Here is a 22,300-nt window from a genome sequence, read left to right on the forward strand (position 1 = left end):
TTGGTGTTTGCATGCTTTACGTGGTATCACGCCCATGTGGCGACGTCACCGGCAGCTTCCTGATCCCGCGCGTGATCCCGCCATTCTCACAGCCTTGTTATCTGGGTGTTTACTTGCCGGCTTCAGACGTTCTCTGCACAGGAGTCTTCTGAGCATGCGCAATGCGCGTCTGAAGCCATCAAGCAAGCACCCGGATAACAAGGCTGCGGGAATGGCAAGCGTGCACACACGGGATCTCAAGGAGCTGACGGTGACGTCGCTCATGTAAATCCATGGAATCACACCCACAGGGGCTTGATACCACGGAAAGCATACAAACACCCACTGGGCGATGCGACGCCCAGGGGGCTGGAGCCTCTGATCATTTACATAGGGAAGATGTAAGTAATAAAAAATGTATACATTCATATTACACAATATTACAACACAGGGATGGGTAGGAAGGGGTTACTAGGCCACACATCACCCTGCTTGTAGGTTAGAATGTATATGGGACCTGACAGGTTCCCTTAAAGATATTCAGTGCCAGTAAGCACTTTCTGCTACATCATGGTTACATCACCCTACATACTTCTTGAGATTAACTCCGTTTTTTGCTTGTGTCTCTTTTGCAGAGTTGTTGTTCTGGAAAGCAGACCGACCGACAACCCCACAGCCAACAGCAACCTGTACATTCTCGCAGGACATGAGAACAGCTACTGAAAACCAATGGCAAAAAGAACTCATGTCGCCAAGTGAACACTATTACCAGAGGGTCTACCGACAGGGCAATGAGGAGGTTGGAAGACCAATGCGGATAGTATTGTGAGGTTTTCACATCTGCACTCCCATTCTGTCGATGCAGCAGTCAAGGCAATGGATTCTGTCTGTACCACATTGTTTCCGGTACAGTGAAGCAGAAACTGCGCGGCTGCCGATACTGGAATTGTGGGGAAAGATTTACACCGCAGGGTTATATGTTCCTGCAAAGAAACTTGAGAACAAAGCAGCAGCAGCAACACATGATCATTTTATATACATAATATATATATATATTTACAAATAATTTATTGTGGCATGAATCAGTGATGAAGAAAATGTCGCTTCTCTGTGGTATGGACACATTTCTTCCCACACAAGTGCTGCATTCACAGTTGTGTTCCTCGTTGCACACACAGGTAGTGGTAAATCTCCATCATACTGCAGCGGCTGTCACTTCTCATTGCTGAAGTCCTACCTGGAACCCTACTGTAGATAGTGATACTTTTATGACGTACAAGTGTCTTAATTGTACAGATGTAAAGTTAGTCCGAGCCCCATGTTCTGAGATCTCTTCTCGTCTAGCTAGAGTGGACAACAAAACACAAAAGTTTATTAACACTATTGTATTTTTATTCCATGTAATTTAGTAATGCCAATATAAATTTTTGTAAGTAAAAAAAAAAAAAGATACTGTAATCTATAGAGAAGATGTAAGCGTCGTACGGTATCCTTAACTTTAATGCAACTACACTGGTGTTTAAATTTGCACAAAGTATTGTCATGTGACACATTGCACCACAGAGTTACCCTGTGACTGCTGTGAAACGCGTTGGCTTCTGCCATTTATACCTTATTTGCTTGCATTTTCTTTTCTATTTTATTTTTATATTGCAAAGTGGCAAATTCTGTTTACCTGGATAATAGATTTTTAATTTGTTTTGGCATGCAGAACAGCAAATTATTAATACATGAACGTTTTATGATTAAAGGGAAGAGATCAGCCAATTGAGGCAGTAGTGATATATTTATTACAAGTAAATTACATCTTTTGTATAGTTATTTCATCTGACAGGGAAAAATCTAGCGGCTTGGAAGGAAAACTGAATAGGTAGTTGGCGGTCTATGGGGTTTCTTAATGCAATATTAATAGTGTATTTCTACAAATGACAATGTTGTGATCATACCCCTTAATCTTGCACCACCCGTCATACATATGTATAGATTCAGGCGACCATGCTGTTTGTACCTATAGAATCAGCCATATTTCTTTTGATATATGCAGAATGCTTTGTTTTTCTGTACAGAAGTCCTTCACAAAGCCAAACGCAGATGGTTCTGCTGTAGAGTTGGATAAATACTCAACATTTCATCCGGACTGATCACCTCTAACATTCCACTTTGTAAGAAACGATCTAGATTTTACTTTTCGTTTTGCCTTATTTTCATCCTTTAGGATGCTTGTGAACTTGTGGCCAAAATAATTTAGTTACTACCTCATGCAAATAGACTAAAGGAGACTGCGCATCCAGCAGCTGTGCATTTGATTTTGATTTTTTTTATTTTGTCTTTTTGCCAACCCCTAAGCAGTGGCATCTCTACATGAATTGATCATTTAGATAAATATTATTTAATAGACTTATCGGCCCTTTATTCCATCATTTATATTAATGCACCTTATTGATATCGGCCTGTAACATAGCTGCATGATTTAATCATGTACCACTGCTCGTCCAGTGCGATGGATCACGGATCGATGATCCTCCTACTGCCGGATCTCAGAGCAATGACTGCTAATGTGCCACTTTAATGTTTTACCCCAATGCACAGTTTTGCATTTTCTTCTTTTCCTGCTAATTTTCATGCGCAAAACACTAATAAAAAGAACTGTGTAGATGGCCTATGGTGTACATTCTTGATAAGGCAGTGCTTTTGGATAAATTGATGATTGTATATACTGTAAAATAAACAAGATTTTTTTAATAACTTTTAGTTGGTGTTTTTTTTACATCCTTAAATAACTGTTACATGTTATTATTATTACATATTTTCATCTGTGCACTTAAAGAGAACCTGTCACCGTTGAAAATGCAATCCAATCTGCAGGCATCATGTTCTAGAGCAGGATGAGCTGAGCAGATTGATATACAGTGGAACCTTGGTTTATGAGAAACAATCCGTTCTGGGAGTGTGCTTGTAAACCAAGTTACCAGTCTAGAAAAGCAAAATTTCCCATAGGAAATAACGTAAGCTCAGACAATTCCTTCCACAACTTGTTCAATGTCCCATCCTGGTCCCCTATTGTGCCATTCCACACACACAAAAACACACACACACACACATATTATACTCACTTTACCTTCCATTCCATCGCCGGCCTCCTGGTTCTTGTAGTTCGCCGGTACAGGATGTGAATCTGGTAACCATTGCGACGATAAAGGAACTTCCACTGCCAGCATGCTGATGTCAAAGGCCCGAGCCGCTTGCCTCTGATTGGCCAGTGCGCTGCCTTTGAGTAGCGGCTGACAGCAGAAGTTCCTCCATTGTCGCAATTGTTACCCAATACACATCCTGTACCGGCGAACTACAAGAACCATGAGGCCGGCGATTGAACGGAAGGTGAGCATAATATATGTGTGTGCGTGCGTGCTTGTGTGTGTTTGTACGTGTTTGTCCGGAGTGCAAGAGCGGGTCAGAGCGCGGTTAAAGTACAGAACTGGAAGTGTATGCAGTGAGTATTTGCTCGTACAGCAAAGATTGCTCGTAAACGGAGTTACAAATTTACAGCAAGCTTTGCTTGTATGGCGAAACGCTCGCAAATCTGGTTACTTGTAAGCCAAGGTTCCACTGTATAGCTTTGTAAGGAAAGATTAAAAAAAATCAAAGGTTTTACTGAATCCATGTTTTGGGCATTTTCAGTCAAATAAGTGGCTGACACCTTTTTTTTTTGTATGCCCACTTAAAGAAAGCTATCAGTCATTAAGGTGACCGCCCACTGGACCAAAAATCCCAGAAAGAGGATTAAAAGACTAAAATATAGGTTAAACTGAATCTTGTCTCGCAAAAGTACCGTATTTTTTGTTTTATAAGACGCACCAGATTATAAGACGCAACCCAAATTTAGAGGAGGAAAATAAGAAAAAATAGTTTTTAATGTTAAAATGAGGGTCCGTTATAAAATCCTAGTGTGTCTTAATCCTAATGCTCACCAGTGGGGAGTGGAGGTGGTGGAGCGGCTCAGGAAGGTCACAGGAAACCGGGTAGGCGATTCTGTGAGCTCGGAGGAGGGGGTGTTGCAGCTCAGGAGGGTCGGCGATACAGCGGGCTCGGGGGTGTAGCGGCGGGCGTAATTGAATCCCCCGGGTAAGGCTTCCGAGGGCGACGGTGGTAGAGTGAGGTCATAGGAGGCAGGGTCACAGGATGCGCTCGGGGGTGTCGCAGCGGGCGCCATTGATCTGCGGGCATTTTGCAGAGGTGTCACAGGATGCGGTGTCTCAGTGGCAGGTACATTGAGCTGACTGCTGGCTCTGTTGAATCGCCTGCGGTTGACGAGATGGACTTCAAGAAAATGGCCGCCCGCCGATCAATGCACCCATTGCCGAGACCGCATCACAGCCCGCCCTCCACGACACCCTCCAGCGCGTCCTGTGAGCCTGCTTTCTATGACCCCACTCGACCACCGCCGCAAGTGTAAGCCAAATCCGTTTTATAAGACGCACCCCCATTTTACCCCCAGGTTTGGGGGGAAAATAATTTGCCTTACAAAGCGAAAAATATGGCATATATCAATCCACCCACCTCCCCGTCTCTATAACATGATGCCTGCAGATTAGATTGCATTTTCATTGTGCCATTTTCTATTTAAACAAGATGGCAGATTGGAACCACAGCAGGACTGGGAAGAACTGAAGACTGTGACTGGAAAGTATAATGCTAGGCTCCGGGACTTATAGTGGCACCACTCCAATAACGAAAACGCTAGAGTGGTTCTTTAAAGATTACTTTCACACAACCATGTTTTAGGTCCACATGCTGTCTGTGGAAAAAAATGACATTACACAGACCAATTTTATTCAGCTTGGCTGTTCAGATGACTGAATGTCCGCATGAAAAAAATGCAGAATACACCAAGCTGTCCCATATTTTGCATGACACTCACCTATCCAAGTCTATGGGGGGCGCAAGAAAATCACATCCCACACATGACCTTATAGCATTAGATTTTTACAGATATATTGCAATTCACTGTTATTTTTTTTTTTCATAAACCAATTTTACTTCTGAAATTAGGCAAATTTGTAATATATCTTTTTAGAGACATTTGCTTCTTTTACCTAAATTGATATTTTATTCAAAAATAAAGAGCAAAATCTGTATTTATTGAAGACTTTCACATTACTGAGAGAGGAGATGGCAGTTGGTGCTGATGAGATTCTATGGAAAGGGGAAGAGCTAGAGGAAGACACAGACATTCTGCTGTAAGATCTCCTAAAATAACAAATACACTTTAAATCTAGAGTAGAATAACAAAAAAGTTAGTGTATTTGTCAATTCAGGAGAACTTACAGTAGGATCTCTGGGACTGCCTCTAGCTCTTCCCTCATACCCCATGCCATAGATACTTAAAAGCACCAAACGTCATCTGATATTTCATTAATGTGAAAATCAATCTTCATTTAACACATTTTACCTCTGAATTGAGATTTAAAGGGAATCTATGATCACTTTGACCTTTTAAAAATGTTAATATGGGCATACAGGTAATAGGATGCTGACAATAGTCTTACCTGTATGTCTCACAGCAAATGCCTTGTTGATGAAATATCATCTTTCTCTGATGCCTCATTGGGGGACACAGGACCATGGGTTTTATGCTGCCTATCCATAGGAGGACACTAAGTGGATGCAAAAGCATAGCTCCTCCTCTGCAGTATACACCCCCTGGCCAGGCCAGGCAGCCTCAGTTTTAGCTTAGTGTCTTTAGGAGGCACTTCCTTTCAAGGTTTGTTATTTTTTGAGGGCGACGGTTTCCTTTTGGGACCGATCTCCCACTACCATCAACGGGCGGGAACGTGGAGTGTCGCCTCCACGTATTCCCTCCTGCGACGTTGGATCCTGGGCTGGACGATGGGTTCCACAGACACCGATTTTCCAAAGCCCAGGGTAGAGGCCTATGCCCCTATAGCACAATTCCTCAGCCCCTCTTTGCAGGCTCTGAGTTGAATATGGCACCGGCGTGACTGGACACAGCAAGCTGAATCTGCTATTTTCACTGCCTGGAAAGCAGTGTTTAAGGTGAGATCCCCCCTGACTGGTTTCCCAGACAAAGGGAGAAAAGACGCTGAAGGGAAGGCCCAGGACATCTACAGTATTTATTATGAGCAAGTCCCTTGCTGGGTGTAAGGAGGAGAGAAGGATCCTGAACACACAGGGTTAACTTTTCTCTAGCTTGCTGGCTGGAGGAGGGGGAAGTCACTCCTGTTTGCAGAGAATCTGCACAGATAATTTCCCTGTGGCAGGGGGAGGGCCCAGGGCTCAGGGACTCAGCTGTTTATTTGCTCTGTCTATTTGCTTTAGCAGAAAAGCCGGCTGATAACCACCAGTGACAAGCTGTGTGCTGACTGGAGGGAGAGGGAGGAAAACTATCAGAAGCTCCCTTCCCACCATTTTTTACTACCCACGGCGGGGGGAGGAGGCACACTGACTTCATCTTCGCGCGCTTTTAGCGCTAAGCCCCGCCCCCACGGCCGCGATAAGCCCCGCCCCCTCAGGAATGCATGCGAAGATCTCCATAGAGCTTCATCCTTTCTGAGGACAGGGCCATAGGCTGATTCGGGTAAGGTGCTTGCTTCACTTGCAGCTCTGCTGAGCATTGCTCCCCCTCCTGGCATACTCCTATTAGGAACATGCAGAATTCTAAGGGCACTAAGAGTGCTAAAGCCCACATAGTCTATTATTCAGCCTGCACTGCCTGCCACGCTGAGTTACAACGTAAACACACCTCTTCTCTCTGTGAGTCCTGTGTCCCTATAGCTCCCCAAGACCCCCCTGCCACCACCGCCGCAACCGTCAGCCCAGAGCCTAGGGCTCCCAGCCCACCGGAATGGGCACAGTTTCTGTCCCAATCCATGGAAAAACTGTCACAGAACCTGGTGCTGGCTATGCAATGTCGTCCTCCACACCCTTCTGGATCCCTGCGCAGCCTGAGGATACCCCTATGGAGGATCCTTCTGAGGTAATCCGGGCACATGCTTCACCGGTTGCAGGGATCACGAAAAGAGCACACGGCCGGGTGTCTCCAGCGGGCTCTCCCTCGGGAGCACACAGGGCAGGCTCTCCCACACGCTCCACGGCTTCTGAAGAGATGGAGGAGGGAGAATGCTGTTTGTACTAGGATGATTCCTTGGTTTCACCCTCCCCAGATAATCAAACTGCAATAGACTCCCTTATAGCAGCAATCAACCAAGCTCTGCATGTGGAGAATCCCCCATCCACTACCACTGACCATGCGGTCTCCTTTAAGAGGGCAAAGAAACCCCAAAAGGTTTTCGCTGATCACCCAGAGTTTCAGGATATCCTCACAAAGCAAAGGGAGAAGCCTGACAGGCGCTTCGGTAACCGTAAACTCATGGAGTCCCGGTACCCTTTTGCCCCACCTGCCCCTAAGGGCTGGGCCGATCCGTCCTCGGTCGACCCCCCGGTCTCCCGCCTTGCCACAAAAATGCTCCTGTCATTACCCGATGGTTCCTCCATCAAGAACCCGACAGACAGACAGGTGGAGCACCTCGCCCGCTCTGCCTTTGAGGCTGCGGGTTCCTCCCTCTCACCCTCCTTTGCTTCTGTGTGGGTCGCAAAGGCGATCTCGGTCTGGGCAGAATCCCTTAACACTTCGCTTGAGGAATCCCAGTTCCCTCATTCCGTCACAGAGGTAACAGCTCAAATTGCCGCTGCGGCGGAGTACCTCATGCAGGCCTCCATTGATGCTACTACCTGCGCAGCTTTTGCCGCCTCAAATACCATAGCCATCCATAGAGCTCTCTGGCTCCGACAATGGCGAGCGGACTCTGCTTCCAAGAAGTCTCTCACGGGCCTTACCTTTTTTCCAGACCGATTGTTTGGCGAACGTCTGGACAAGCTCATTTCTGACGCCACGGGAGGAAAAAGTACCTCCCTCCCCCAGCTGAAGCCCAGGACGACCTTCACCAGACGTCCACAGTCCTCGTTCCGCCCTTTCGGAACTCATTTGGTTGGTCGACATCCCGCTCTGCCCCCGCCACAAGCCGCGGACTACGCAGGGACCGACCTCAGCTCTCCCCGAAACCCACTTCGTCATGGCAGCCTAGACCGAAACAGTCCAGGACTAGGGAGACTCGTCCACGACGTTTTCCCCCCTCATGACTCCTTTGGCACCCCGGAAGACACACTCATTGTAGGAGGGTCGTCTGCGGCTCTTTTCAACACATCTGGGCTGCCGCCTCAGTCAACAAATGGGTGCAAGACCTTGTGTCTTCCGGTTACCACATAGAATTTCGGACCAGACCCCCGAGTCGGTTCCTTCTCTCAAACCCCCTAAGACTCGAAAACGACGCAAGGCCTTTTTCTCAGCAATCCACTCACTCCAAACAGCAGGAGTGATAATACCCATCCCAGACGACGAGAAGTTCGGGGGTTTTTATTCCAACCTCTTTGTGGTCCCCAAAAAGGATGGGTCAGTTTGACCCATCCTGGACCTCAAACACCTAAACAAACATGTGCACGTATGGAGATTCAGAATGGAGTCCCTAAGGTCCATTATTGCATCCATGGTCGAAGGGGAATTCCTCGCCTCCATAGATATCAAGGACGCGTACCTGCACATACCCATCGCTCCAGATCACCAAAAGTTCCTCCGCTTCGCAGTTCAGGACTCCCATTTTCAATTCGTACCTCTACCCTCCGCACCAAGGGTCTTCACCAAAGTCATGGCGGCCACCATGAGCGTCCTTCACGCCAGGGGAGTAGTCGTTCTCCCTTACTTGGACGACTTCCTCATCAAGGCCCCTCCTTACGCAACTGCTCAACCAGCGTACAGATCACCTTGGACACCCTATCCCGCTTAGGGTGGCTACTGATTCTAGACAAATCATCCCCGGTCCCAGCACGATCCATCACCTTCCTGGGCATGTCCCTGGACACCCGTCGGGGCTTGATCCTTCTCCCTCAGGACAAGGCGATCACTCTTCGACAAGCGGTACGCTGCCTTCTACGTCCTCCGTCTCGCTCCATTCGATTCAGCATGAAGGTGCTCGGCAGGATGGTGGCGGCTATGGAGGCAGTACCTTTTTGCTCAACTGCACCTCCGCCCACTGCAGCTAGTCCTTCTAGCGGCCTGGGACAAGAGCCCCTTCTCCCTGGACAAACATTTTGACCTGACGCCTTCAGTCAGGTATGCACTCCGCTGGTGGCTTCAGTCCTCATCCCTATCGAAGGGAAGATCTTTTCTCCCAGTGAACTGGCTGGTCATGACCACGGACGCCAGCCTCCTAGGCTGGGGAGCAGTGTATCGGCACCACACTGCTCAAGGACGTTGGACGCCCCAGGAGTCTTCCCTACCCATAAACATCCTGGAAATCCGCGCGATCTTCCTCGCGCTCAGGGCGTTCTGCCCTCTGCTAGCGGGTCGTCAGATTCGAGTCCAATTGGACAATGCGACAGCTGTATCCTATATCAATCGGCAGGGGGGCACCCGCAGCAAAGCGGCTTATCTCGAGGCCCACAAGGTCCTCAGCTGGGCCGAGTCGACGGGGTCAGTGATATCAGTGGTACACATACCGGGGGTAGAGAACTGGGCAGCAGACTTTCTAAGTCGCCAAGGCCTGGCCGCCGGAGAATGGTCTTTCCACCCAGAAGTGTTTCAACACATCTGCACTCGCTGGGGCACACCAGACGTGGATCTAATGGCCTCAAGGTTGAACACAAAGGTACCCGAGTTCATAGGCAAGTCACGCGACCCGCAGTCCATCGGCGCGGATGCTCTAGTCTGCTCCAGGCACCACTTCCGCCTGCCTTACATATTTCCACCTCTACCCCTGCTGCCACGGGTAATCAGGAAGATCAAGGCAGAGGGAGTCCCGGTGATACTGATAGCACCGGACCGGCCCAGGCGCGCCTGGTACGCCGAATTAGTACAAATGCTCACAGACGCACCGTTGCGCCTTCCAGACATCCCAGACTTGCTGACCCAAGGGCCCATTTCCCATCAGAACTCCAGAGCCCTGAAGCTGACGGCATGGCCATTGAATAGGAATAACGTTTGGAACACCATTCTAAGTCCGAACTGGGTGCAAAAACCTAAAAAAACATCACTATGGGGAGATAAGGTATGCACACCAGTGACTATGTAAGGGGAATACATGAAATAGCAGAAACTGCTGTGTGAATACTGACTTGAAAAATCCAATAGCTATATGCAAGAGTGAATATGTGAAAAATGGAATCTGCATTACTGCCATGAACATATGAATCAAGAGAAATTTAGCTACTGAATTGATCAATGCAATAGAGCCCCAACACTACGCCAAAGTATTTCTCTACATTGGGGTCCCTAGCTTGTGTGTGTCCTCTCATGCAGTTAAAAAAACCTACCGTGTATGGGAAGCTGAGACCCAGGCTATTTATGCGTATGATATGGATTGGCAATAGGTGTGGTTGGGGAGGGTTCACAAACGAAAAAATACTAACAAATAGGAATAACGTTTGGAACACCATTCTAAGTCCGAACTGGGTGCAAAAACCTAAAAAAACATCACTGACAAGTCAGTATTCACACAGCAGTTTCTGCTATTTCATGTATTCCCCTTACATAGTCACTGGTGTGCATACCTTATCTCCCCATAGTGATGTTTTTTTAGGTTTTTGCACCCAGTTCGGACTTAGAATGGTGTTCCAAACGTTATTCCTATTTGTTAGTATTTTTTCGTTTGTGAACCCTCCCCAACCACACCTATTGCCAATCCATATCATACACATAAATAGCCTGGGTCTCAGCTTCCCATACACGGTAGGTTTTTTTAACTGCATGAGAGGACACACACAAGCTAGGGACCCTAACGTAGAGAAATACTTTGGCGTAGTGTTGGGGCTCTATTGCATTGATCAATTCAGTAGCTAAATTTCTCTTGATTCATATGTTCATGGCAGTAATGCAGATTCCATTTTTCACATATTCACTCTTGCATATAGCTATTGGATTTTTCAAGTCAGTATTCACACAGCAGTTTCTGCTATTTCATGTATTCCCCTTACATAGTCACTGGTGTGCATACCTTATCTCCCCATAGGCATGGCCATTGAGACCTGGGTATTAACAAGAGCGGGAATCTCCCCCGCGGTTATTTCCACCATGATGAGCGCCCGAAAGCCTGCTTCATCCCGCATTTACCACCGTACGTGGAAAATCTTCCTTTCATGGTGCAGAGAAACTAATGTCCAGCCTATTCCTCTGGCCATCCCTAGAATTCTCGACTTTCTACAGTCTGGCTTGCAAGCGGGGTTGGCTCTCAGTTCCACTAAAGGGCAGGTCTCAGTGCTCTCAATCTTCTACCAATGCCGCCTGGCTCAAAAACCGCAAGTCAAGACCTTCCTCCAGGGAGTTTCCCATCTAGTTCCCCCGTACAAACGGCTGCTGGACCCATGGGACCTCAATCTCGTTCTGGACGGTCTCCAGAGGTCTCCCTTTGAACCTCTCAAGGAATCCTCCCTTGCTCTTCTGTCCTGGAAGGTAACATTCCTGGTGGCAATTACGTCCATCAAACGGGTTTCGGAGCTGGCAGCACTCTCTTGCCGCGAGCCTTTTCTGATCTTTCACCAGGACAAGGTGGTTCTACGCCTCCTTCCGGATTTTCTTCCAAAGGTTCCTACCCCGTTTCATTTGAACGAGGACATTGTTCTGCCTTCCTTTTGTCCACACCCAGTTCATAGGGTGGAAAGGTCTCTGCATTCGTTAGACCTCGTCAGAGCTCTCAGATATTACATATCCAGGACAGCCCCCTTTAGGAAAACGGACTCTTTGTTCGTCATTCCTGAGGGGCCTAAGAAGGGACAGGCAGCTTCAAAGGCAACTCTGGCTCGCTGGATTCGCTCTGCGATCCAGGAAGTCTACCGCTTGCAACTCAAGCCCATTCCTAGTGCACTGCGGGCTCATTCCACGCGAGCAGTTGGCGCTTCCTGGGCCATTCGGCATCCGGCTTCAGTGGAACAGGTGTGTAAGGCTGTGACCTGGTCTAGCCTACATACTTTTTCAAAGCATTACAGAGTCCATACCCAGTTTTCAGCTGAGGCAAATCTGGGTAGGAAAATTCTGCAAACGGCAGTAGAGCACCTCTCTCAGTAGGTGCTCCAGGCTGTCTGGGACTGGTTCCTAGTCCTTGGGTTGCGTTATCTTGTTTTTTACTTTTCCCACCCATGGACTGCTTTAAGACGTCCCATGGTCCTGTGTCCCCCAATGAGACGTCAGAGAAAAACGGATTTTTGTGTACTCACCGTAAAATCGTTTTCTCTTAGCCATCATTGGGGGACACAGCACCCACCCTGTTGCCCTGTTGGGCCTTGGTTCTCTCAGTACCTTATTTGGTTATGACTCTTCTTTTCTCTTGTTCCTCTGTTGAGAAGTTTTTACTGTTTTTTTTCTCCTACTGCTTGTGTACTAAAACTGAGGCTGCCTGGCATGGCCAGGGGGTGTATACGGCAGAGGAGGAGCTATGCTTTTGCATCTACTTAGTGTCCTCCTATGGATAGGCAGCATAACACCCATGGTCCTGTGTCCCCCAATGATGGCTAAGAGAAAACGATTTTACGGTGAGTACACAAAAATCCATTTTTTATCACTTTATATTAATGAGCTATTCTAGGCTTTGTGACGTATGTGGGCCAGAAGATAGCCCTGCGTCCTCACGTCATTAGCCACGTTTTTGTCGACTGTTATCGTCAAAATCTCCTGTGACATGAAGTTCCTGCTCTGAAATCTCGCGCTCGCGCACTAAAAGTTTAAGGGAAGCAAAATGGAGATTAAAACAGGACATATGTACTGAGTCTACCACGCGCCAGTCACACTGCTTCCAGGTTCACTCATTAGCACTCATGTACAGTGGGTACAGAAAGTATTCAGACCCCTTTAAATATTTCACTCTTTGTTTCATTGCAGCCATTTGGTAAATTCAAAAACGTTCATTTATTTTTCTCATTAATGTACACTCTGCACCCCATCTTGGCAAATTTATTAAGAAAGAAAAACTGAAATATCACATGGTCATCGGTATTCAGACCCTTTACTCAGTATTGAGTAGAAGCAGCCTTTTGAGCTTGTACAGCCATGAGTCTTTTTGGGAATGATGCAACAAGTTTGTCAACCTGGATTTGGGGATCCTCTGTCATTCTTCCTTGTAGATGCTCTCCAGTTCCATCTGGTTGGATGGTGAACGTTGGTGGACAGACATTTTCAGGTCTCTCCAGAGATGCTCAATTGGGTTTAGGTCAGGGCTCTGGCTGGGCCAGTCAAGAATGGTCCCAGAGTTGTTCTGAAGCCACTCCTTTGTTATTTTAGCTGTGTGCTTAAGGTCATTGTTTTGTTGGAAGGTGAACCTTCGGCCAAGTCTGAGGTTCAGAGCACTCTGGAAGAGGTTTTCTTCCAGGATATCACTGTACTTGGCTATATTCATCTTTCCTTCAATTGCAACCAATTGTCCTGTCCCTGCAGCTGAAAAACACCCCCATAGCATGATGGTGGCACCACCATGTTTCACTGTTGGGATTGTATTGGGCTGGTGATGAGCAGTGCCTGGTTTTCTCCACACATACCACTTAGAATTATCCCCAAAAAGTTCTATCTTGTCTCTTCAGACCAGAGAATCTTATTTCTCATAGTGTGGAAGTCCTTAATGTGTTTTTTTGCAAACTCTATGCGGGCTTTGATATGTCTTTCACTGAGTAGAGGCTTCCGTCAGGCCACTCTGCCATAAAGGCCTGACTGGTGGAGGGCTGCAGTGATAGTAGACTTTGTGGAACTTTCTCCCATCTCCCTACTGCATCTTTGGAGCTCAGCCACAGTGATCTTGGGGTTCTTCTTTACCTCTCTCACCTAGGCTCTTCTCTCACGATTGCTCAGTTTGGCTGGACGCCTTGGTTTAGAAAGAGTTCTGGTGGTCCCAAACGTCTTCCATTTAAGGATTATGGAGGCCACTGTGCTCTTTGGAACCTTGAGTACTGCAGAAATTCTTATGTAACCTTGGCCAGATCTGTGCCTTTGCACAGTTCTGTCTCTGAGCTCCTTGGGCAGTTCTTTTGACCTCATGATTCTCATTTGGTCTGACATGCACTGTGAGCTGTGAGGTCTTATATAGATAGGATTTGATTTGGAAAGCCACACACCTATCAGTTTAATTAAACACAGCTGGACTCCCATGATGGACCAGAACCATCTCAAGGAGGATCACAAGGAAATGGACAGCATGTGACTTAAATTTGAGTGTCTGAGCAAAGGGTCTGAATACTTATGACTATGTGATATTTGTTTTTCTTGTTTAATAAATTTACAAAAATTTCTACATTTGTTTTTTTCTGTCAAAATGGGATGCACATACGTACATTAATGAGAAAAACAATGAACTTTTTTGTATTTACCAAATGGCTGCAATGAATCAGAGTGAAAAATTTAAAGGGATCTGAATATTTTCCGTACCCACTGTATATTCACTACCTTCGACGTCTACCCTTTTTGACAGCGTCTGTGATAAGTTTGCAGTTAGACTTCCGGTGTTTGTGATTGGTTGTGAAGTGTAAAAATAAATAAGTTATTGGAAAAAAGTCAAAGGGTCCCCCATATTTTGATACCCAGTGCAGATAAAGTCAACAGGCCTCCAACTGTGTGCGTTATCTTGGCTGTGTATCAAAATACAAGGGACCCCATACAGCTTTTTAAAAATTATTAAAATATATCATTTTAAAAAAAAAAGGTGTGTGCCTCCCCCCCCCCAATTTTGATACTCAGCCAAGCTAAAGCAGATAGCTGGAGCTGATATTCTCAGGACAATGACACCCATGGTTATTGGGACACCCCAGTCTAAAATTAGCAGCCCACAGCTGCCCTGGAATTAAAAGTGTATGAGCACCCATTACACCAGAGGTGGATCGTGCGGTCTGATTCTGATGCCAGTTATAATTAAACATGTCTGCACACTGATGAAGGTCGCCTGACTTTTGTGCCTGTTCAATTTATTTGAAATATCCAAAAATTAAAGAAAATTAACTATTGAGTGCCAAGTATTACTTGATACAACATATGGTTTTGGAAACTACTTGTGCACCACCCAGTCAGAAGTGCCGTGCTATCCCTATCTACATTGGAAAACGTGGTGTGTCAAGGACACACTGATGAGTCGCAGATGTGAGCAGTGACAGTCACTGAGTTCACCTGACTTCACAACCGGCGGTTCCCATCGTACCCCAGCTGTGATCTCCGCTGAACTGAGCTCTGGTGAACTCAGTGACTTCACCTCATGTGAAGTCATTGAACTCAATGCAGGATTACCTGATTAGGCAATGCGTGCACATTGAGTCTTTGGGTGCAGACAGTTCTGCACCAAATCTGCATGTCCTTTAAAAAAAACACACCAAAACCAAATGCGTTTTGATTCCTTTTTTTTGCCAGGAGATGTAGTTGGCTTTACACCTCTAAGTTTCACGGTCCAAGACAACATCAATTCTACATATTAAAAGGTAATTAGCACTTAATACTTAAACTGAATTCAGATGTGCATAAATCACGTATGTGTTCTATTCTTGTTTTCATGGCTAGAACGTACTTATCTTAGTCTCTAGGGCTGTGCTCATGACCATGTTATTTCTGCAGACAAGTAGGCAATTGAAAAAAAACAAGTAGACATGTACCAAAGTCATGGACCAAAATTAGCCATACAAGTCTATAGGTTTGTACAAATCACGAACGGCACATGATTGTTATCAGTGTGCTATCTGTAATTAACATTGCAATGAATAAAAAGAATTTGGGTACTCACCGTAAAATCTCTTGGAGCCTTCATTGGGAGACATAGGAAACCATGGGTGTATGCTGTAGCTACTAGGAGGCTGACACTATGCAAAAAAAAGTTAGCTTCTTTTTTTGTATTTTATTTCAAATAAAGGATTTTTTCAGTATTTGTGTGTATTTCTTTTCACTTACAAGTTAATAATGGGGGGAGTCTCATAGACCCTCCCCATTACTAATCTAGGGCTTAGTGGCAGCTGTGGGCTGTCCTTAACCCGTTATTACCCTAATTGCCATTGCACGAGGGCAATTGGGAAGAGCCAAGTAAGGTGTCGGGATTGTCACATGTAATGGATGAGACAATTCTGGGCGGCTGCAGCCTGCTATTTGTAGTCTGGGGGCCCAATAACCATGGGCCTCCCCCAGCCTGAGAATATAAACCCCTAGCTGTTGGCTTTATCATGGCTTATTTATTTAAATAATTTAGAAAAAAAAAGCCACATTCGGTTCCTCTTATTTTGATACACATCTGAGATAAGTGCATGACTGGGGGCTGCAGCCTGTAGCCGAATGCATTATCTTTGCTGGGTATCATGGGAGGACCCTACGCTAATTTTTTTTATTTATCTTTACACCACGATAGGGACACACACTGGGGTCTCCGTTCGTGTATAGTGTACTTATATAATGCTATTTAGCCAGCTTAATCTAACAGTATGAGTGTCACCAATAGGCTGTAAGCTAGACACGGTACACCTGCATGTGTGAACTGTGCTCTATACAAGCCTTTTTGTGTGCAATTTTAATACTAAGCAATCACCTCCTCTATGGATTGGTAATTTGTGAGTGGTTGCTACATCAGTGTTTTGCACCTGTGTTGCCTGCATCTTTATTAAGGGGTTTTGCTGTATCATGTTAGTCCATTAGATTCTGTGGCCTGGGCAGGTAAATACTGTTGCTCTTTTGTTCCTGTGAACACACACAGCATCTGTGATTGGTTGCAGTCAGACACGCTGTCACACAGGGTGGGAGAGCGGTCCTGTAACCAGGACTGCTGGTGGGAGGGGGAAGCAGTGCATATGCATGAAGTTAAAGAGTGGCCCCGAAAGTAGTGTTAGTGGGAGAGTGGTAAGTATAACGCTCTTGCTCAATCCCTATTTTCTTTCTTTTTCCTCTTTATTTTTTTAATTTTCCATATATCCGGATAAGTCCTGGGAGTTCCCTGAGAACTCTGGGCCCGGGGTTGGAGCACAGGTACTAGGTTACCTGCGCAGATCCAGAATTTTACAGTCTGAGTGCGCCCATCACTATTTGTAACGTATGGATTCAGAAGGCCTCACATTCTTTCCATTTTTCAGAGAGGACATGTTTCTTACAAGATGAGACATTACAGAGAAACAGAATTCCACAGATACCAAGAGAAGTGAGGGCCCTGCTCGGAAACATTACAATTTCTGAGGAAATAGAGGAGAGGCACAAAAGGTAAATTATAAAAAGTGCTTGCATTGCATGGTGCAGCCATCAATATATTAAATAGGGAATTCAAATAATGCTGCCTGAATCGGTCCCCAGGCACTAAGGCTAAACGGAGCCATAGCAGAGCCATGGGCGTAGTGACCCATGACTCGCCTTTTCAGGGCAACTAGGGTGTAATAGGGATATAAGGGAAAGAGCGGGCTTTTGTGGAGTCAGAAGTTTAAGGGGTTTGGAAAAGGTGAAGGGGGGTGATTTGATTTATATAGACCTATATAGGAAAGGGATGGGGGCTACCAATACGGCACATTGGCATCATCAGTAAAGGTCCCGTCCTGTGTTTAATCTGTAATCTGGGGTGTGGAGCAGCAGGAGATATGTTTTCAAATGTTTGTACTGTTTTGGGCCATTTCAGCGAGTGGTGGTGAGGTGGGTTCAGGGTCGGGGCAAGTGCTAGGGCCCTGGACGGCAGGGGCAGTGCGTTATCCTGTGGCCCCTGGGCCGAGTTCCTGGGACTGCTCTGCTCTGGCCGGCAGCTACACTTTCCTGGCTGGTGGCCCTTTATATCCACACTGGCAAGTAGCGTTCACTACTGAGCGTGCAGGGGCATTAAAATTAATCTGTGGGTGGAGCTAACGCGCGTAGTGCTCCCATCCCACAAATGAAAAGAGGAGGTGCAGCACCAACATCTCGCCGGCACCAATGTGTATGTCCCCTGATCCCAGTGCTGTAAGTTCCCCGACTCCAGTGCTGTATACCCCCCAGAGCTGTATGTCCCTGACCCCAGTGCTCTATATCCCCCAGATCTGTATGTCCCCCAGCTTCATGCTGTATAGCCACCCAGAACTGTTTGACCACTGACTCCAGTGCTGTATACATCCTAAAACTGTATGTCCCCCACCCCAGTGCTGTACACCCCCTAAAGCTGTATGTACCCCACCCCAGTGCTGTACACCCCCCAGAGCTGTAAGTCCCCCCCCCACCCCAGTGCTATATACCCCCAGATCTGTGTGCCCCCTACACCCCAATGCTGTATACCCCCCCCAGAGCTATATGTCCCTCTATACCATTGCTGTATGCTGTATATCCCCCAGAGGCTGTATGTCCCCTGATCCCAGTGCTGTATACCTGCCAGAGCTGTATGTCCCATGATCCCATTGCTGTATAACCCCCAGAGCTGTATATCCTCTGATCCTATTGCTGTATATCCTCCAGAACTGAATGCCCCCGGATCCTATTGCTGTATACCCTTGAGAGCTGTATGTCCCCTGACTCAGTGCTGTATACATCCCCAGAGCTGTATGTCCCCTGTTCACTAGTGCTGTATACCCCCCAGACCTGTATGTCCCCCAACCCGTGCTGTATACCCCCTAGAGCTGTATAATCCCCACACCAGTGCTGTATACCACCCAGAGCTGTATCTCCACCACCGCAGTGCTGTATACCACCTCAGACCTGTTTGTACCCCCACCTCAGTGCTGTATACCCCCCAGTGCTGTATACCCTCGCAAAGCTGTATGACCCCCCCACTCCAGTGCTGTATACTCCTCAGAGCTGTATGTCTTCCCAGCCCAGTGCTGTATTCTCCCCCAAAGCTGTATACCCCTGTAGAGCTGTATGCCCCCCCAGAACTGTATGTTCCCCCACCTCAGTGCTGAATACCCACCTCTAGAGCTGTATGCCCCCCATTGCTACCACCCTCCCCACAGCCACATGCCCAGGAGAACTACAAAAAGTATATCCGGCACACCACAATGTAATAGAAGAATCTTTGATTTGGCTTAAAAACAGAGTTTTTATTGTGTATATACAAAGAATAGTCCGTCCAACGTTTCAATCCAACTGGATCTTTTACAGGGACACTAGGACTAGTGACAAAGAAAAAAACATACAAAAAATTAGAATACAGACAAAAAACAGTAACAGTCCGTTATGGTTTCAAAAAATAAAACATAGAATAAATGCAGGGGGAATGGCGGAAACCGCAGAGACAAAAAAAAACCAAAAAACATAAATTTCATAGGCACCAATGGAAAAAACACGAAAATCTCCATTAGGCTATGTGACAATCTGTTGAGACATGAAAACAGTCATTAGAGAAGTGACTACACATAATGTTAAGACACGTACCTATATGCATAAAAGGACTGTCAAATTACATCAGTGTGGATAAAGGGCAAAACGGATCATCCAAACAAATGGAAAGACTGCGCAAGCGGTCTATGATGGAAGGAGATAAGAAAACTAAATTACCCACGGTTTGTATGAGTTTAAATAAATTTAAATAAATGTAAATGGTCTGTTTACACAAGTCCAGACACGGGGGGGTGGGGGGGGGAAGAGAGGCATACCTTATGGGTGTTCCTGTGTATATGGTGCTATGAGGGGTACCCGTCAATGACGTGCCGTGATGTGGTGTACAACAGGGGAAATATCCTTAGGGAGTTGATAGTGGAAGACATGAAAAAGAAAATTATGACATAGTCCGTACTCATATAGGGGACTAATGCATGTAAATAAACAGTTGTATTTGGTACAAGCCAGGGGCCTATATGTATAAACCTACCACAACAGTAACACTGACTAGTGATGGTAAATGAACATCGGATTGAAGGTCCGATCACGTGGGAGAGAGGTAACATCAAGAAAATGTTCCAGGTTATCTGTTTGAGTGATTGAGTAAAGGACATATGTAACAAAAATGAGGAAAAATGGAAAGAAAAAAAGGAGAAAAGGAAAAGAAAAACAAAAAGAATCTAGGTGATGAGGTGTACCTACCAATAAAGCAGGGTTGGTAGAAGTAAAACTTAGAGGATATGTATAGGGCACGACGTAAGTCTCAGAGGGTTACTGGTGAAGAAAAACGGAAACTGTGAATACAGATATATGACTGCTTAGAACATGTATAAGTCTAAAATGTTAGGGGTCAATCATCTCGTATGTACCTGATCTATGCGTATCACTAAATGTGACCTGGTCTGTACGTGTGAGTGTACCAATGAGAATCGGTGGTGATGCGTGGTGGTAGACTTCACCTGACGTATCCTACTAAGTCTGGGGAATTCCAGGCAAGGAAATGCAAACGTTCTGTGTAGATAGAAAAACTCCTTAGTAAAAAGGCATATATCAACCACAACGATGCATAAGGTAGGTATGAAAGAAATCAGACAGATATAGAAAGATATAAGGATATATCAATATACAGATATACCTTCCAGTAAAGAGGGAGGAGCTGAACAGGAGACAAGCAAGGGAGGTGAGTGAGGCTGCTGCTGGCTTCCCCATATTAAAAATATCTTTAATGTATCTGTGTCTGTATGTTTGTGTGTATCTATGTATATCAGTGTATATGACTGTGTATAGGTTTATGTATATTTACATGTATTTTTGTGAATTTGTCTTTAAATAAGTATATGTACATTTGCCTGTATGTGTATGTATCTGTAAGTGCGTCTGTGTGTACATGAGGCCCACTGAGATTTGTTAGCCTGGGGCCCACAAAAACCTGGAGCCGGCCCAGGGTCTGTTCTTGTAGTTTGTGGAAAAATGTAAAAAGTTGTGGTGTGGGGGGGGGGGGAGGGGGTTGTACAACAGGTGGATGGTAGATGGTCTATTATACATTATATGGGTGTGAAGCCCCTCCAGTGTTGTGTCGGTGCATTACCTTCAGGGACTCCACGTGGATGGAACAGTCTGGTCACAGGTAGGAAACCTTCTATTTTGATTGTCGTGACGCCACTCTCAGAATTGCGGTCAGTGAGGACCGCCACTGCAGGTTAAGGGATGCCTGGGGCTGATGGTGGGTGCAGTCGGTTGTAATAGCCTCCTGAGAGTGAGGCAAGCCCCAGGTCCCTGTGTATGTGTGTGGAACCACAAGGCGCAGAATAACTCAACACAAGCAGAATGTCTTTCAGGGGTTTTACTCACTGTTGATGGCAGGGTGAGTAACCCGGGCGTAGCTGGGATGAACCAGGCTGGAACCAGGCGTCCTTCAGGCTGACTTGTGAGGGTGGCTACTGACTCGCCTTCCTTAGCCCTCTGTTGTTTGTGGTAACCCCGACTTGTAGTCCCTATGGGGGTCACCCAGGGAAGTTACTGCTCCCCTCGTTTTGGCCCGTTTGCTTGTAGCCTGGACCAGGTCACTCCGGCTGCTTGCCTCCTGTGAACTATGGGCCCTCGCTTTGCTACGTGGCTGCGGACTCTGTGGTGTTGTCTTGGGGGTGTAAAGTGCCCCCTCAAGCAGGTTTGGCAAGGGAAAGGTGAATCTATCCCTGCACTGGGACCTGTTACCCCTGCGGGCCTGGTACCTCCCTGGCAGTCCTCTTACTCTCCACTCCGTTGCTCTTTCTTTAGCCTTGTGTGGATTTCGGACGGCACCACTAGGTGACCGTTCTCCCCCGTCAGTAGTCACTGCGCGGACGCTGTTAGACTGCAACAGCTCCAGGGTCTGCTTCTGCTCTCCCTGAGCTGCACACTAAACCGGCTCACTCGTGGGACCTGCACTGCTGCTCCTGTCTGAGCTCCACTTCCATGCTCCTCACTCCTCCACACTCTGCTTCAGACTGCTCTCTCTTCCTCCTTCCTCTTTTCCCTTTTGTGCCTGCCTACGCCACCTAGCAACCAGGCTCTCTACCACACCCCTTGAGTGGAGATGGAGGCCTCGCCCCCTCCTGGGATCCCCAGGGGTCCTCCCAAAGGTACATGTGTGAGACCTGATCACTATGCGCCTGTGTAGTCACACCTCGGTCAGCCTTCTGGATTACCTGTTTTGTACTGTCCCCAGCATGGGTGCAGTACTCAGTGGTGCCTGACCAGGTCAGGGGCGCCACATGGGCATCTGCCAGATTTCGGAGCTCCAAGTACCTTCCTTGGGTTTAGGGGTTGTCAGTTAATGCGAAAGGAAGCATCTACAATTAGTCACGTCGTGTGTACAAGTACAGCTATAGAGTACTATTAGGCTATGTGCCCACGCTACAGGATTTACCGCGGATTTACCACGGATTTTGCTGCGGATTTACCGCGGATTTGCCGAAAATCTGCAGCAGCAGCACTTCCAAGCCATTTCAATGG

At 46.6% G+C, this 22,300-nt stretch overlaps 1 protein-coding gene across 5 annotated transcripts in view; it reads left to right on the forward strand.

Moving 5' to 3' along the window:
* MAP4K3 (mitogen-activated protein kinase kinase kinase kinase 3) overlaps positions 1-2,726 on the forward strand; it is a 345,207-nt gene extending 342,481 nt beyond the window's left edge. For all 5 annotated transcript variants that reach the window (XM_075339445.1, XM_075339446.1, XM_075339447.1 and 2 more), the window contains one exon: positions 615-2,726. In XM_075339445.1, coding sequence (XP_075195560.1) covers positions 615-702 — 88 coding nt within the window. In that variant the 3' untranslated portion in view covers positions 703-2,726. The remainder of the gene's footprint in view (positions 1-614) is intronic.
* Positions 2,727-22,300: the final 19,574 nt, after the last annotated feature.

The sequence above is a fragment of the Anomaloglossus baeobatrachus genome, chromosome 3 (assembly GCF_048569485.1).
Source record: "Anomaloglossus baeobatrachus isolate aAnoBae1 chromosome 3, aAnoBae1.hap1, whole genome shotgun sequence".
In the NCBI taxonomy this organism is placed as follows: domain Eukaryota; kingdom Metazoa; phylum Chordata; class Amphibia; order Anura; family Aromobatidae; genus Anomaloglossus; species Anomaloglossus baeobatrachus.